The sequence below is a fragment of the Lepidochelys kempii genome, chromosome 19 (genome assembly GCF_965140285.1).
Source record: "Lepidochelys kempii isolate rLepKem1 chromosome 19, rLepKem1.hap1, whole genome shotgun sequence".
In the NCBI taxonomy this organism is placed as follows: Eukaryota; Metazoa; Chordata; order Testudines; family Cheloniidae; genus Lepidochelys; species Lepidochelys kempii.
Window position 1 is genome coordinate 841,960 of NC_136398.1, and position 17,870 is coordinate 859,829.

General features: G+C 51.6%; 1 protein-coding gene across 1 annotated transcript in view; it reads left to right on the forward strand.

The window, feature by feature from the left end:
- Positions 1-17,870, forward strand: part of FHL3 (four and a half LIM domains 3) — a 37,457-nt gene that overhangs the window by 15,959 nt on the left and 3,628 nt on the right. Inside the window, exons 2-5 of the mRNA XM_073317582.2 lie at positions 15,422-15,603; positions 15,750-15,924; positions 16,686-16,855; positions 17,555-17,741. Coding sequence (XP_073173683.1) covers positions 15,448-15,603; positions 15,750-15,924; positions 16,686-16,855; positions 17,555-17,741 — 688 coding nt within the window. The 5' untranslated portion in view covers positions 15,422-15,447. The remainder of the gene's footprint in view (positions 1-15,421; positions 15,604-15,749; positions 15,925-16,685; positions 16,856-17,554; positions 17,742-17,870) is intronic.

The window sequence follows — 17,870 nt, forward strand, 5'->3', positions numbered from 1 at the left end:
GGCCGTGGAGCATGCCCTTTCCATACATTCTGCACGGGCAGCAGTGAGGGAGGAGTGTTAACTTCCGAGTTAGAGAGAGTTTCATGCTATTCTAATGAAACAAAAGAAGTTACACTGAAGTGCAGAAAGACTCCTGAGTTAGGCAAACTTCAACTCACTAAAGCCAAGAAATCCCCCTCTCAGGTTTGCAGTTCTCCCATAACCCATTGTGCTGTTCTTTACACATGTTCTGCAGTCCCTTGGTAGAGTAAGAGGTAGGGGAGTGGCATGGTGCTGAAACTAAAAGCTTGTCTACACGTGAAAGTTAACATCAGTTAAGGTAGGGTGTGAATTTATAGTGCAATAGCTGTTCCTGAATAACTACATGTGTGGACATTTGTTATTCAAGAACAAGAGAACCTTGTTTCTGTTTGGCTTAGCCTGCTTTCAAAGCCCTAACTTTAACAGAAGAAGCTGGAGAAGACATGGTCACATGTGGTCACATATGAAAGACCTGTGGCCCACAGTAACTTAGTTCTATACATGTACGTTCCTCTCTCTTTTATATTCTATTTCTCTTTGTGACAAGGGTTGCCTGTAGTAGAGAGACTCTGGGTTTAGATCTGTAGCATATATACATAGGGGGCTTTAGCAAAGGAGAAAATAGTCTTATAAGCATTTCTTGTGATCTATGCTTACATAATTCCAGCAGGCCTGACTATATAGTGTATTTCTGGAACAGGAAGGATGATGGCCTTATCGTTACAGCATTGGACTGGGACTCAGATCTGGGTTCAATTCCTAGCTTTGTCACTGACTCGCTAGGTTACTAAATCCCTCCATACTTCTGTTTCACAGTCTGTGAAATGGAGACAAAATGCTCCCTGACCTCACAGGAGTGCAGTGAGGATAAGTGTGTCCGTGTTTGTGAAACACTCGGATAGCACCGCGGTGCAAACAGTAATATTATAAAGGGTGGAGAGATTTAAGGTCTGGTTACATGTGGAAGCTGAGCCCCCTTGCACTTACATTCTTGAAGTGCCCTGTGTCTGTATCAGCAGGGAGGTATGTACTTTTCTAGTAGAGGAAACGCTCCTCAACTCAGCCTTCTCTGGAGGTGGCCTCAGGTTTTGGACACTCACCTATGGCCTGATGCTTGGTCCTGGAGGAGTAGAGAGCAGCACTGTTACATTCCTGCATGCCACAATAGCAGATTATTCAGTTTTATAGAACTACAGTGCACCAAGGGCTTCGAAGATCTTCACATTTGTAGTATACTTTTTCTAAAGTCCATCAATTTAACCTGGGTATAGTTCAGTGGCTGACATTAACTCAATGTATGCCTTGGTCCCCAATTCAGAGAGTTCTGGAGTATGCAGAATAACTGTGCACTCACTCAAGAGGTGTAATTAGTCTTGGGTATACAGTACATTGCAAGGAACTCTGACCAAGAGAAGCTACGCTGTGTGTGTATTTTCCAGCCCTACACAAACCTGTCCTGTAAGCCACTGAGAGGTGAGCACTGAGCTTGGATGGACACATCATGCACATCACTCTGAGCAGCTGAGAGGCCCTGGACCACATGTGGGAAATCCCAAATGTGGTTCAATCTATTGAAGAGAATAGACTTGACTTGACCATGCTGCCGCCGGCAGTGATGCAACTAAAGTGAACAGGACCATTGTGGCTTCAGATCTTCAACATGTGAAAGTGAGTTTTGGAAGGGGATGCAGAGCTCTGGTTCTGGACAAGAGTCTCTGGCTCTGCATACCCCTCTTAAGAACCAAGCCCCAGGTAGTGCCTTCTGTTTAAGTAATATAGGGCCTGATCCGGACCCATTGATGTTAGTGGGAGTTTTGCCATTGACCTCAATAGGATGAGGCTCATTAGGTTAGCATGATGATTTTTGTTAGCAATTCCTTTTAGATTAGGGAACCCTTCCTGTTTGCTCTCTCCCTCTTGTCTCCGTGTGCTAGTGAGAGAAGAAAGGGGTTCAGAAATTTAAGTATCGCCAACAAAACCAGAGCCAGGGACTTTGTCTAATGTGGAGACTTTTAGAGGAACTTTAACAAGAGTCCTATCTTCAGCCCCATGTAATGAAACCTGAACCGGGGTAGGAAACGCTGTGTTGATGTCACCCTCTGGTTTCTGATGGGGCTGCTTTGTTTCTGGGCAAGCACTTAAATGTTTTGCTAGTGAAGTGGAGATTTACTGGTGAGCGGTTTTGCTCACAGCACCTGCTGTAACAGATTCCAGTATGAGTCACTGGGAGAGTCAGTCTGTCCGTTGCTCCTTAGGTCATTGTGGCTGTTGGGATTGTGTTGAGTTTTAATCTGATCCATTGCATTCAACAAGCCGACGTAACTTTCTGCTACAGTTAGAGTATTGGCCTGGCTGAGTTATTGTTATTGTGGATGGCTTGCCACAAATACCCTATTCAGCTAGCGTGTTCTCTGTTTGATGGGGAGAGCAGAGGGCTGGTTATTAGCATGCTGGGATCTCCATTACTCCCCTTGTTGTTGAACTGGAGGCCCTGATCCTACAAACATGCGAGCAAACAAATAAACTTGGAAACTTTTTAACTGTAACCAAAGTGCCTTGCTCTGTGGCTGTTCTCCCCTGGCTGTTGCACCATGTGCCTTGCCATGAACAGAGGAGGTTGTTGTCATTTTCAGTGAGTGAGCATGGCACATCTTCTTTACAAATAAGAAAAAGATCATTTCTTCACCGCACAGGGTGTGAACCCTTCCTGGCCTTTACCTTGAGGACATAGCGAGCTGGCTGTCTCCTAGTTAAAATGCTGCCCTACACATATCCCATTGTCCTGGAAAGTAAATCTGTTTCATGCAGAATTCCCTTGCTGCTTTTTACAGCTACCCCTTTACGGCTCAGTAAACACCAGGTCTGTACCGTTGGTGAGAATGTAGTGCAGGAAACAGGCAGCAGACGTGGGTCTGTTTTTCTGTTTTCATAGCTCTGCAGGGCACTTTAAAGAGAGATGAGAACTTGGCCCCTGCACCAAAAATCTCGGAAAGAGATGAAGAGTCAGTGCTAGATGCTGCTTGTTGCCCAGACACAAACGCTTTCCGTGGCTGTGGTGGCAGGTAGCTCTCGTTCTGTGAGGCCATGCAGCATTTGGACTGCGGAGATTTGAATTCCAACTCCTTACTGTTAAGTGCGGGCACCTGGATATTTGTGTCCATAGTGGCTGTTTGTGTAGTTTTGCCTCTCGAGTTGGCAAAAAGCTTTTTTACCCCCCTGGCTACAGATGCCGAAGTCTCCAGCTCTGGAGAGGTGCCGCAGCAGCGTCAAAGCAGTTGTGCAAGAAGTGACGTGCTTTCCACTTCTCCTTCTCAGAAATAGCTCTGAGCAGCGTTTCTCCAAAAGAAATCTCGATAGCAAAAGCTCTTTTGCCTTGAGTCATGGATGATTTCTCGTTTAAAATGCTCAGTATTTGAGACTAAATTTTAAAAAAATAGCACAAAGGAGAAGTGTTGCCACAAAGGGGACTGATTTTTCAAGCAGCTCAGGTCTGTCCTGTAAGCATAATTGATGCCGGACGACTCTGCATCCAGCTCTCCCTGTCTGGATAGTGTCAGCCTTGCAGATGTAAACTCATTTCAGCTCTGCTTTGGCAGTGTACAAGTGAAGTAAAGAAATTATCTCCCTGCTTCCCGTGCTCCCCTGGCTGTCTCCACTCAGTAGTTTCCTGACCTGCTGCAAAGCTGAGCAATCCTGCCCTTGGAGCGTGTTACCTTTTTGCAGGAGGGCAGCAGCCAGAAACTCTGCAGCTGGCACGTGCTGTGACTCTCAGGCAACAGATGGTCTAAATTTTGGTTCAGACCACAAGAAGCCATTTATTGGGATGGTAACCTGAGCCTACTTCCCTTCCCAGGACTTGATACTTCACCAGAATTAGAAGCTGCAGGCATACTGGGGTTACAGAGCTGTAATTTCCTTTGCTTGTGAGGGACGCTAGCAGCTGGAATACATGCTTTCAGCAGAGACCTCCTTTACTCTTTAAGGGGGCCTCAATGAAAAGAGCTAGTACAGAGCCAGAGACCTGCAGTTACCAGCCAAATGGCAGCAGAGACCTGCCGGTGGGTTAAAGTTTGGATGGAAGGCTGGTGTGCTTGAACACAAGCGTCCTCTGACCTCTCTCCTTAGAGACTGTATCTTGGAAAACTAGCTACTGACCGTGTTGCTGCCAAGATTGTGCTATACCCAGCAATGTGCATGGGACAGCACCAGTGGGTCCTGGGATGGGAGCAAGTGCCTTGAAAAGTGTTCTCCTCGCTCTGTGTACAGGGGGGTTATGGTAAAAATGAACATTTGTGTTCTCCAGCTGAGGGAAGCCCCGAGGCTGTGTGCGCCCAATTTTAAAGTGCAGTCCAACACAGCCAGGCACACGCTACATAAGCATTAGAGCAGGTGACCAGTCAGGAACCAGATGTGTTAAGGATGCTCAAGCTCTCATGACAGAAGAGACCTTGGTCTCTCTGGAAGCTTCTTGCAGACCTTGGGAATGTGATGTGGTGAATGTCATGGTGCAAATCAGCTGTTTCTCACAGCCGTGCTGCAGTGAGTTACGTCCGTAGTTACCAAAGCCACCTGGATCCTGCCCTCAGCAGTGTGTGTGCCCCGCTGGAGAGGGGGGGTGGGTGGGGGTTTAATTTTGCTCCTGGTATTGCAGCAGAGATGCTTCAAGAGCCAGGGCTGGACCTGGGACAGTTTGTAAGGCGCAGAAATGTTTAGAATCAGCTGATGGAGGAGTTGTATGAAAGCTGGTCACATTTTGACTGCTCCTTGCAGAAGCTAACAGCAAACTATCTAACTGGTAGTCTTAGGCCCCTGTTCCTTTCTTGTCCTATTCTATGCTGGTTCTCTTCCATCGTCTTGAAATCTGGCTCTGAAATGAAGAAACTTCTTTCCTGGTTGGCTTAATGAATGGTACTAACATTTATTTGGGGGGGGGGGGGGCGGAAGTCCTCCAGGCAGGGCTCTGTGCAGTAGCTGTGAGGGAGCCGGTTAGCTGCGGATGGAGACAGCTGTTCTGGAAGGGAACCTAAGGTTGTCTGACTTGGCCTGGGTGGATCTTTGACGCTTACCCCATCATTTAGGCACTTCAGACAGTTAGGCAAAGTTTCACCATGGGTTTCTTGGAAGAGAAAGCAAGGCAGAGCTCACCTTTTCTAGAAGCATGTGCAATCCTCTAGCCAGAGGGGAAGTACCCCGAAGACTGGAATTTTTGACGTCCTTGTTACCATAATGAAACCGAAGCTCAGTGCCGTCTGTTAGATGGGTGACTAGTGTGCATGGGAAAAAGGAGCTGGAGCTCAGAGAGCAATCGTGTGCTTGGGTGCTTGCCTTCCTACTTTAGAGCATTGACACGAACAGGCTTTTCCCTGAACTGCGACCCCAACCCCTCTCTCTGATAAAACAATCAAACCAGGGTCCCAGTTGCTGTCCCTAAAACTTGGCTGTAGCACCTCTCTTTCGTAGTCTGCTCTCGGGCCCCCCACAGCAACGATTGCAGATGCTGCCTCTTCAGTAACCTACACGTTCCTTTGTAGTAAATTTGCTCAGTGCAGCCTGTCATTAGGCAAGACACCTCTCTTGCAGACCAGTATTGCGGGTAAAGGAAATGCAGCTCTGCAGCTCGACTCTGGTTCTCTCATCTCCTCCCAGCCCTTCTCTGCTCTAAATAATAATCTAAGGAGGAGTTTGAGGCAGAATCTCCTCTGGTGAATTCTGGGGCCATGGATTTCTTAGCAGTCTGGTAAGGTGGATGTTATTTTGTTAGGAGGAGAGTTCTAATGTGTCGATCTCACTCCTGTGCTCCTGGATCTCCTCCTTCAGTGAAATGGTCCATTTGACTCGTGACAGATCCAAGCTTCTCAAACACTTCCAATCCTCAGCTTCCTTTGAATGCACAAAATGTGCTTATTTATTACCCCAACTGACTCAACTTTGTATTTGTTTTTAAGCAAGATTAATGGCCAATCTCTTGAGCAAAGCTCTGGTTGTGCGTGGTTTTCACGTCAGTGCACCAACACAGGAAGGTAGTTTGTAGTTCTGAATGCATGTTAATAACTGGGCATTTATTAACTACGCCTTGAGTCCAGCCTTCTCCTCAGGAAGGGATGGCTTTGTTCAGATCCTGATGGTGTTTGCACGAAGATGTGTAAGTCCATATGGATTTATTGATGTTAGGGCTGTTGATTAATCACAGTTAACTCATGTGATTAACTAAAAAAAATTAATTGTGATTAATAGCAGTTTTGATCACACTGTTAAACAATAGAATACCAATTGAAATGTATTACATATTTTGGATGTTTTCTACATTTTCATATATATTGTATTCTGTGTTGTAATTGAAATCAAAGTGTATATTATTTTTGATTACAAATATTTGCACTGTAAAAATGATAAACAAAAGAAATGGTATTTTTCAATTTTTCAAAAACGTGACCTGTTTTTTGGGAAACACACTTTGTATCTGGCGTGTGAAAAGAAAACTAAACTTCCGCTTGCAGTAAGGTGCAAGACTCTCTAAAGAGGGGCAGGCCGACTGGCCTTGGAGCTAGAGCACTGGGTTGGGACTTGGGAGATCTGGCTTCTGTTCTTGGTTTTGCCACAGACTCCTTGTGTGACCTTGAGAAAGTGTCTTCAGCTCTCCACACGTCAGCTCCCTGTCCGTCAAAGGGGGATGGTATCCTTCCCCCATCTGCCTCGTCTATTCCGACTGTGCCTGGTTTGAGGCCTTGTAAGACGTGGTCTGTGTAGAGCGCTGAGCACAATGGAGCCCCGGTCTCTGGCTGGCCCTCGGCGCTCTTGTAATACAAATAACAATCTCGCCCTTTGCCCCCACCCTGTCTAGGAAGTTGCACCGAGATCCTGTCGAGTTCAACGCACCTGTCTTTAGCTGGTGTCCTTCCTGCGCTCTTCTGCTGTAACCAGCTGATGCTGTACATGGAGAGATGTGCTGTATAAACCCGTATGCACCATCACATGGCTTGGGGTGACACCTGGGCTACCTGAGGCCAGCAGCGCGTGTGCAGCATGATCAGGCTCGGTGACGTTCGTGCAGATGCTGACCTCAGAGCTGCCTGCCCCTTTCCTAGGGTTGGTTCAGCCCCAGCAGTGTTGCAGTCTTGGGACAGTGCAGTGTCTTTCTGTTGAAGTTTTTAAGGGATTCAGAATTGAGAGCCATTTTTAGGACATTTCCAGGCATATACGTTGGTACAGGAACCTGGGAGCTTAAGGGATATAGGGTCAGAAATCACTGGTCCCTTCACGGTCTCTCTAGTACAGCAAGGTGTATCTTTCACTTGCCGAGACTTACTCTGAATGTGAGGAAATTCTCTGTTCACCTGCCGAGTGTGCCTTAAAATCTGGTGACAATCGGGTGCTCCCCTGTGACTTAGTGAACAATTCAAACAATCTCTGCTATTTCCTGTGCTTGCAGCCGTGGTCATCTCCATGTGTGCTCGGCCAAGCAAGTCCAGGGCTGCGAGAGTGCCGCTTTTTCAGCGCAGAGTTCTCAAACGGCACAGCGTTTCCTTATCGAAATCGGCTGTGCCCAGCGCTGGGCAAGGCTGCTCTGAACTCACGCGAGGTTCAGTGGGAACAGCTGCTGCATTATAGGACTCTGGGTGGGCTCCAGCACACATGGCACTTGTGTAAGGTGAACATGTTCTGGCACTTTCCCACTGCTGCCAGCTTTGGTGCATCCCCACAGGTGAGAGAGGAGAGGGGTACGCAGGCTGCCAGCTTCCTGACTCTGCTCCTTCAGTTCCCTCCTGTCAGCGGGCCGCCACCTGGCCACTGCTTTGAGGGAATGCAAAAGACGCAAAATAAAACTCAGGTCCTCCCCATGTCTTTGCGGGACTAACTGCAGCTGTGTGCACGGATGGGGCTGGGAGAGCGAGTCCCAGGGCCTGTGGGGACAAAGTACCCCTGGAAGTGCATGCCTGGGAATGATGCACTGAGGTTTCCCCCCACCCCATGACTTGCCCTTCATGCTCGGAATTGCAAAGCGCTCCTCAGCGTGTCAGGCACAGGCTGGCAAGGAGGTTTGAAGGTGAAATCTAAAGGCAGGAAGTGACTCAGCGGCTCCAGGAGCAGGAGGGTAAAGTCTTGATGTAATGCAGCTCCCTGACAGCGCTGTGTGAGAGCCAGGGCTGGCTCAGTCATCCTGATGAAATTCCCTTACCTGTGCCTTTCTGGCTGACTGCCCCTCCGCTCTCCTGAAAGCAGGGCTTGGTGAGCCCAGGCTGGGGAGGGTGTTCCCACCGCAGCGCCAGCACCAAGCCCACCCCTGTTCCTGGGGACTCGGGAATGGGGCAAGAACCCACTCATTTCCCAGCCTGCCCGCACACTGCTCCAGGCCTGCTCAGCCTGCAGGGCTGGCTCCTGGCAAGCACCCCACCTCAGGGCCCTAGTCAGAAGCTGAAGGGCGCTGGGGCGGTGGAACAGTGTCCAGAACAAGTGCCGGTGAAGTTAGAAGCCAAACGAAGGCTCTGAAGATAGAGGCAGAGGCACAAATGAGCCTCGTAGGGAACCAAACACAGTGCTCTTGGGAACTGCGACCTTGGCCTGAGATCCTGCTTGGCCTTTGTCAGGGCTCTTGGTGGGCTGCAGCATTAGCACAAGGGAGCTGCAGAAACCGTGATATTGATTTAAAATCTTCCCAGCCTCACCATGAGGGGTCAGAGCTGCTCCTTACCCCAAGCAGCAGCTGCTCTTCGTCCTGGAGGCGGAAATCTGCTGGCAGGGACAGTTGCACGCAGACCCAGCGGTTGTGGTGCTTCTGCAAAGCTAACTGGGGGAAACTATTTTCTCTTCCCCGTGCTGGTCTGGCGTCCCTGGGCCCTGTCTCACCTACACAGACTCATCCTTATTTGGGAAATTGCTCGCCCTCCCTGCCTGGCTGCATTTCCTCTCCTGCTCATTTGTTTAGAAGTAAATTACGCAAACCCGGTTCAGGTAACTCGGGGCAGATTAGAATAGATGGAACCTGAAACATGAGCAAAGGCAGGTCTATTCCTGTATCCCGGAAAGAGGAACATGTTCCTAGGAATAGCTGCGTGGGCTGCTACAGGATGGCTTCTGTACGGCAGCTGGTTCTGGACCTGATAACAGTCTACGGTGGGGAGTTTCACAAGGTTATTGGCTTTCTTTTGTAAGTGAAATCTCTGGCTGCAGGAGTTCATTGTGTTCTCAACAGTTTGATTAAAATATGGCTGGTTACACATTGCAGAAAGCCACACAGTGGCTGTACCTTCTCCTGTGAGCTCACCCGTTTGCCTCTGTATAGACCCTGGCATGAACATAGCAATCTTCTGGGACTGTTGCTAAGCCACCTGCAGGTCACAACAGACAGTGACACTGGGGTGGTGTTACATGGGTGTTACTCTAATTAGAAAGTGGTCTCTACTGTGCATCATCTGCGGCTTGCTGACCTTTCTGGTACACTATCCTGTTCCAAGCTCTGTTCCAAGCTGGCCATGCTTGTGGCCCATGTTTTTCGGAAGGTTATTTGCAAGGCGAGGCTGGGGGCCACTCAAGAGTCTGTGTTCCCAAAGGTGTTTGGTCTGGCACTCCATGGTACTGGTGTGCAAGGGAGGGAGGAAAGCCAGCTGTCCCCATGAGGAGGACAATGTTTGCCAGGTGGAAAGGCACAGCTCATAATAAAAATAAACTTTTATTGTCACAAGTGACTAAAACCCTGACTGATTTGGCTGTCTCTGTGTGCTGAGTGGTTAGCTTTTGTCTAGTGCATTTCAGGTGTGACCTGTAGAGAGCTGGGTTCTCCTAGTTCAGTGGCAGGTGTATTGCATGGGTCTCACTTGGGGCCACAGTGTTTGCAGACTCTGCTAATCCTGGAGCCTGGGGCACTGGTGCAGGAAGCAGCCACCAGCCTGTAGGTTCCTTTTTTTGTTTACTTTTAATGTAGTAAAAGATTGAATGTGTGTGTCAGCTGTACTAGAGATTCCTGCCAAGCAGAGGCCGCAGCTGCAGTTCTCTGGCTGTAGCCGGGTGTAGTGGGGTGACGGTACACCCAGGAAAGGTGTAAATCCAAAGCAGGAGGCCAGCATCCAAGGTAGTGAGGCATGTCCCAGTCTGCAACTGACGGGAGTGGTCAGCCCGCAGGGTGCCTCTCGGTAGCATAGCGACAGATGCATTTATAACCACCATCTTGGCACTAGCTGGTGTTGCCCGGGTGGAGAGGGCTGGAGTCGTGGGAGGTGGAGGGGCTGTGCATACATGACAGGCAGCAGGGATGGGATGGGGTGGGGTGGGGAGGGTAACTTGTCACTGACCACATCCTGTCACCACATTGCCCCTGAGTCTGAGCAGCACTGGTAACCTGTTAATGAGGGCAGAGGGAGTCTCTCCTTCTGGAATGTAATAGGGCTGAAAGCAATGAAAATGACTCTACACGGCCACTCTGCAACATGCATGCAGGTGGGCTCCCTACAGAAGGGTTAACCCAGCCCCTGGCTCCGTAGAGCATAGCTCCTGTTCTCTGCTACATTCGGTGGCTTTGTCTTGACTAGGCTCTCCCCTTAACCAGCTGAGCGCATGTTTAAAGTCTGTCCTGGCTACACTTGGCTTTCAGAACCTGTTACTTAGCACACGCCTACAGCACACTTCTAAATCCTACTCTAGACCAACCCCTTTAAAAATGTTTTTACAAATCCATCTTTTCTCCTAGCCTGGAAAGCGCTGAGTTCCTCCCCCCATTGCAGTGAGTGTTTCTTGCCTGTGCTCACGTATTCGTAGAGTCCAAGGCCAGAAGGGACAATCTCGTCTGACCTGCATAGCACAGGCCTGAGAACTTCCCTAAATCATTCCCAGAGCAGAGCTTTTAGAAAAGTACCCAGTCTTGATTTTAAAATTGTTAGTGACGGAGAATCCACCGTGACCCTTGGCAAATTGTTCCAGTGGTTAATTACCCTCACTTTAAAATGTACCCTGACTTCCAGTCTGAAGTTGTCTAGCTTCAACTCCCAGCATTGGATGGTGGTAGACCTGCTGCTGCTAGACTGAATAGCCCGTTATCAAAAATTTGTTCCCCGTGTAGATACTTAGAGACTGGGATCAAGTCATCCCTTGCCCTTCTCTTAAGCTAAATGGATTGAGCGCCTTGCGTCTATCACTATAAGGCAGGTTTTCTAATCCTGAATCCTTTCCAGTTTATCAACATCCTTCGTGAATTGTGGACACCAGAACTGACACAGGATTCCAGCAGCCATCGCACCAGTGCCAAATAACGGCTCTGCTCCGACCTGAGACTCCCCTCTTTATGCATCCCAGGTTCACATTAGCCCTTTAGGCCACAGCGTCACACTGGGAGTTTGTGCAGCTGCCTATCCACCCCCACCCCGGATCTTTTCCGGAGTCCCTGCTCCCAGGACAGAGTCCCGCATAGTGTAAGGATGGCCGACGTTCTCTGTTCATAGACATACACATTTACATTTAGCCAAATTAAAGCAGTGTTTGTGCCCTGCTCACCAAGCGATCCAGCTCACTCTGGATCAGTGACCTGCCCTCTTCGTTATTTACCACTCCCCCAATTTTTTTGTCATTTGCAAACTTGATCAGTGATGATTTTAAATTTTTTTATCTTATGTTTTTTATGCTGAGCTGCTTCCTGCTCCTTTTTCTTTGTTTCATCCTTCTGTTCTCCATGCTCTTGGGCTCTCCTGGCTAGTGCAGCCCCAGTGTTTGCTTTGGCATCCTCATGTGTTTAACACCTCTGTCCTACTCTGTGTGTGAGACCCAGAACAAAGGGAGAAAACAGCTTATCTAACACACACACACCCCTGAGCAAACTTCCCAGGCTCATTATCTGCTGCTCTCCCCTCCCTGGAACGGGCAGCATGTGTCCCTACACAGCCAGGCCGTGGTTTGTGCCTGCAGACAGCCCTGGGCTCGCTGTCCTGCTGCCATGCAAACCTGGATTTGGGCTGGAAATGGCCCACCTGATGATCACTTTAGATAAGCTATTACCAGCAGGACAGTGGGGTGGGAGGAGGTATTGTTTCATATTCTCTGTGTATATATAAAGCCTGCTGCAGTTTCCATGATATGCATCTGAGGAAGTGAGCTGTAGCTCACGAAAGCTTATGCTCTAATAAATTGGTTAGTCTCTAAGGTGCCACAAGTCCTCCTTCTCTTTTTGCGAATACAGACTAACACGGCTGTTACTCTGAACTCTGTGGTCTGTTCAACCTGGAGAATAAGCGAGTTTAGCTCCAAGCTGACACCCTTTTAGCAGCACACTCTGCCTTGCAAGACAGCTGTGCGGCAGACATAGGTGGACGGACGGATGGATTCTGGGAAGCAGTAACCGCCAAGGGGGGAGGGGAAAGTCGTGTAGGAAATGCAACAGCAATTGGCTAGCCAGCAATGACATGGATGGGGACGAGGGTCTTGCCACTGGATGCAGTTCAGAGGGATGCTTATAACAACCTCCCTCATAGGGAGTCAGCAAGATCTGCACCCGGGGCCTTCAATATTGCAGCACAGGTACCGGTAGTAGGCTGTTATCCTCTAGTAAACTAGCTGCTGGAGGTGGATGTGACATGCTCTGCCAGTGGGTGACGTGTATATTACAGATCGGGACAGTGCTTTGAGCTGGTTGTTCAAGTACCATTTTCAAAGGGGTTGTGCAGTTTGTATCTCTCCCTCTTCCCAGCACTCTTCCTATGGGCCTGCAAAGAATGTGGTGTCGGGTCCCACCTGGGGGCTTTGTCTACATTAAGGATTTTTGCACTGGTGTAGCTTTGCTGGTGCATGCCAGCCCCCAGTGGAGATGCACTGTGGTCTGAACTGGGTCAAGTGGCACTGTCTGAGCCCTCCCTTATACCAGTGCAGTGCATTTACCCAGGGGTTTGCACTGGTGTACCTATTCCTGTGCAAAATCGGTAATGCAGGCAGGCCCTTAGTGGCATTCTCCGCTGGCAACCATCTCCAGTGTGGTTCAGGGAGAAGGGGATTGGACAGGAAACAGCCTGAGTTGAGAGGCTGCCAAATGAGAGACAGTATTTGAGACTGAAATGTCCCTGTCCTGGAACTATTTTTTTTTTTTTGAGAGACCTGTTCTTGGTTTTGATCACAATGTTGGCTCAGCTGCAGCGGAGAGACGGAGTTTGATTTGGCAAATCACACTTCAACACAGAAACACATTGTCCTGGAGCTGAGATCCTACCAGTCTGGTTTCTCCTGTCATCTCTGAGGACTTTACAGTATTGTATGGGGGGGGTTCCCTATTGTCACCCCTTTGAGTCCCTCTCTCTGAGGTGTATGGGGGGGAGCAACAGACCCTTCTCTCAGGTGAAGGGATGAAATCACCCTGGGAAGCAAAGTCCAGCAAGGCAGCATGAGTCCGTGCTGTGCGCCTCGAGGGGGGCTGGACGTGTTGCCCAGCACGCAGGCGTGACTCGCGTTGTATGTTGGGAAACAAGTGGCAGGGCCATCTCCAAAGGCCGGGGGCCCAGGCTGCTTCCTTCATCTTCTGCAGTCCCTGGGCTGCAGCACTTCTAAACATGAACCTTCCTGGCTCAGAGTCCTCACGTGGAGCAAACCTTTGGGGGCAGGGGCCGTTCTCCCCAGGTGGCCCCCGTCAGAGCAGCTCAGGAAATGTTTCATTCTCCCAGACGCACACTGATGATGCTCACTGTGAACCTGAGGGCCTGGCCTGGCCGCCCGGGTATTTTTAGCAGGTATTGGAGACTAATGGGGAGTTGCACAGCCGGTGTCTTGGAGCTAGTCATTCCTGCTGCCATAAACTCACTTGCCGCAGGATGCAGCTGCAGGGGGGCAGGGTGTGTGGGGTGTGGACGGGCGATGGGCAGAGCAGGTCCCTTAGTAGCTCTGCTGCTGGCTGCCACTCAGCCCAAGCTGGCAAGGCTGGCATTCAGCGAGGGCTCCGTGTGTAAATCTCCCCACACCCCTCAGCCATGTGCGGGAGACCCCACTGCTGCTGTTATAGGAAGGGGGTCAGAAGAACAAGCAGGAGCTGGGGGGATGCAGCTGGTTAATGAGCGGGTCTGAGAAGGGACTTTGTTCCCATCTGTCTGTCACGTAGCTAGGCAGGCAGCAGCGCTCTCTCTGCATGCAGGACAACAGCTGGGAAGCCTAATCCCAGGCCCATGAATAGCCCTGATGACTCATGCTGTGCAAGCCAGAGCAGACCTTCCCCAGCCCTGCAGGGCTTCAGCCCAGCATCAGGAAGGCAACTGCCCACAGCTTAGGCAGACAACACCGAGAGATGCAGAGGAACTTGCGACTGTTCCCCTGTCCTGTTCTGGGTTTTATCCCTCAATGCCTGTAATAACTCTTCTGATCCCCTGGGTTCGTAAAGAGGATTGCAAAGCCTGGCTCTCTGCAGCTAAATGTCTCTGGTATAAACACCATATGAGGCTTGTCTACACTTGAAAATTAATTCGGATTAAGGCTGGGTGTAAGTTTGTAGCTATTCTGGAATAACTCCAGGTGTAGACAAACCCTATACCTTGGAGAGAAATAGGGCCAGTAACAGTTCTCGTAAACCAGCTTCTCCTGAAGCAAAGCCAGAGAATGTGTTTCGTGCTTTCACTTGTGAAAACATGCACATGCACCAAAAGGCTTGTACTTTGGAAATACGCTCCCAGGGAGGATCCTGGGGATGTGGCTTTGATTAGAAATGTCTTTGTACTGGCCAAATGACTGGGCACCTGACTCATGCTCGATGCTCCCCTGTTCGTCTGCTTTAGAGCATTTGGAAGCTTCAAAGCTTGGGATGTTAGAAACTAGCTCAGGCAAAGCACTCGAAGATGTGGTGCAGGAACCAGCCCCATCCTAGGCTTTGGGCGGGAGGCCAATCGCTGTGTTTGGGTCTGTGAGAGGGATGCCTGTTTCTCCCTCTGTTGGGCTCATGCACGCACCCACCCAACTGGTCACGCACTTCAGTCCAAAAACATTTTTACACACAAAATCGTTTCCGTTTTTTGTTAATCTTCTCGGGTGTTGCATGGTGTACTGAGGATTGCAGCCAGGAGCCCGCGACCCTGCGTCATCCAGCGACCGGCTCAGTCACTCGTTCCCTGTCAGGCTCTCTCCATGCGGGGCCTGGTGACTGGTGTATGCATGTTCTGATGGCTGGCTCTGCTTTACGTGCAAGCAGAAGGTGCGCTCGACACCATACCAGACCATTTCTGGAAACACAGATCGTGTTGTCCATGAGCAGGAGCAGTGTTCGTGCCCCATGCTGGCTGTGTACGGCCAGGCTTCGTTCTGTGCAAGGCTGCCTGACACAGGTAGCAGCCTGGGCATGTGGCCCGTGTCTGCCCCTCGCCTCTGGAGGTGGCGGGGGAGTTACAGGGAGGCTCAGCCCTTTGCACCGCTGCGGTTCTGAGCAGATCCTAACCTATGGGGTTTCCCCGGACAGGTGTGGGAGGCTCTCGAGTTGGCACCATGACGGAAGGTTTCGACTGCGATAACTGCAAGGAGTCCCTGTATGGACGGAAGTACATCCAGATGGACATGGGTCCCTACTGCATCCCCTGCTACGATGCCCATTTCGCTAACACCTGCGAGGAGTGCAAGGAGCTGATTGGCCACGACTGCAGGGTGAGTGAGGGGCTGGGGGCTGCGCCCAAGTGGGGCCTGCCCCATACCCCCCCCCCCGTGAGCAAGTGAGGGGCTGGGGGCTGCACCCAAGTGGGGTCTGCCCCCCACCTGCCGTGGGCGAGTGACACCCCCGCTCTCTCTCCCAGGAGCTGTACTACGAGGATCGCCATTACCACGAGCACTGTTTCCGGTGCTTCCGCTGCGACCGCTCTCTGGCCGACGAGCCTTTCACCTGCCAGGACGAGGAGCTGCTGTGCAACGACTGCTACTGCAGCGAGTTCTCCTCCAAGTGCGTCGCATGTGAGAAGACCGTCATGCCAGGTACAGGCTCTGGGCCGGGGGTTGTTGGCAGGAGACGGAGCCTCCCCTGGGCCTTGGCAGGCTCTGCTGGGCCAGCAGCTGCCCTCCTGTCATCCCAGCCGAGGGCAGTGCCCTGGGGGTGCCGGGCAAGGGCCCAGGGACATGCCGTACCTGTACAGAGAGGCCTGGTGCCAGCTCCCCTCGGCTGAGCAGACATGAGGCCCTTATCGGGGACCCAGAACTGTGGTCTCCCCTGCAGCCCTTGTCTGTGGCCTCTGTGTTGGGGAAGGGCCATGGAGGAGGAGGAGGAGAATGTGGGGAGGCAGCTCCAGAGGCTCTGGAGCATCCTCTGCCCTGTCTCTGGGGGTCCAGGAAGTCACTGGCTAAAGGCTGATGGAGACCCAGCCTTTGGGGGGGCTGGGGCTGTGCCAGGCCCCTTGGGCATTGCCTGCCTGTGTTACCCCCAGGCCTCTGGCGTCTCGAGCTCTCCTGTGCTGAGAGGCTCGACTGGTGACTCTCGGTACGAAGGGAGAACTGCCCCATGTGGCATGACTGTACTAGGACGTGGGGAAGGAAGGGGCCTCCGGGCGCTAGCTTTCCTGCGATCTGTCCACGGGTACGAAATGCTAGCGCCAGGCCCCGCTTCTCAGGCTCAAGCCGAGTTCAGGACACAGGGCTCCGTCTCCGTAGAGCATTGTTGGTTTGTCACTTGCTGAGCCTGTCTGAAGGTGCAGCTGCTGCCTCCCAGCGGTGCCCTGAGCCCAGCTCTGCTTCACTTCCAGGGTCCCGGAAACTGGAATACAGCGGACAAACCTGGCATGAGCATTGCTTCATCTGCAGCAGCTGCCAGCAGCCCATTGGGTCGCGGTCCTTTATCCCGGACAAGAAGGATTATTATTGCGTCCCCTGTTACGAGAGCAAGTTTGCCCCCCGCTGCACTCGTTGCAAAAAGGTAATGCTGGCCTGCCAGCCGAGTGCTTCCTTCGGTGACCCCGCAGGGGCTGGGCTTCTGTTAGATGAGATTCTCCTGGGGCAGCCAGTGGTCTCCGCGGAAAGCAGTCCCAGGCATAGGAGGTGGGGTGCTGTTCCATGATCCCGGGGGTGTAACCCAGCTTCCTAAGGGTCGTGTCAGTGTTCCCCTGGATCTGGGCCAGCAGGACGGCACCCAGCGCGCGGCCAGTACCCACCCAGTAATAAGGAAAGGGTGGGTGTGGCCTGCTCGCATCACGGGGGATGCTGCTCTCCAGGCCTCTCCAAAAGGCTTTGCTGCGTGCTGTCGAGATCTCCAAGCTGAGGCATGTCTCTGTGCCTGGTCTGGAGACTGGCTGCTGCCTGATGTGTTGGCCTCACACCCTGCTCTGGAGGCAGCAGAGGGCTCCCCTTAGCGCCAGGCCCGCCGTGGCTCTGGGCGGCTCCGGGGTTGCCGAGGGTCCAGCTGAGTTCCCTTGGCTGGCTTGAGAAGGGGTCTCCTGTTATAACTGCAGTGTGCTCATGGGATGCATGCGAGCCTTGCCTCCAGCCCGTCAGTCTCCCGATGGCAAGGGCTCCGGAGGCTGAGATCTTTATAACCGCCAGGCCCTCTGGGCTCCTGGGGCTGCCTGCAGCAGCTCTCGGGGAGATACGGGTGTAACTGGTGCTCTCCCTTCCCCAGTCGCTGACCAAGGGAGGAGTGACTTACCGTGACGAGCCCTGGCACAAGGAGTGCTTTGTCTGCACTGGCTGCAAGGTTCCTCTGGCAGGCCAGCAGTTCACCTCCCAGGAGGACAACCCCTACTGTGTCAAGTGCTTTGGGAACCTCTATGCCAAGAAGTGCAGCGCCTGTGCGAAGCCCATCACAGGTAACCATGGAGCCTGGAGCGCAGCACATGGTCCCTCGTGAGCGGGCACGGTGCCTCGGCCCGTGAGCACAACGCAGACCGTGGTGGTGGTGAATTCCCCTCTGCAGCAGGCCAGCGTAAGACCCACGC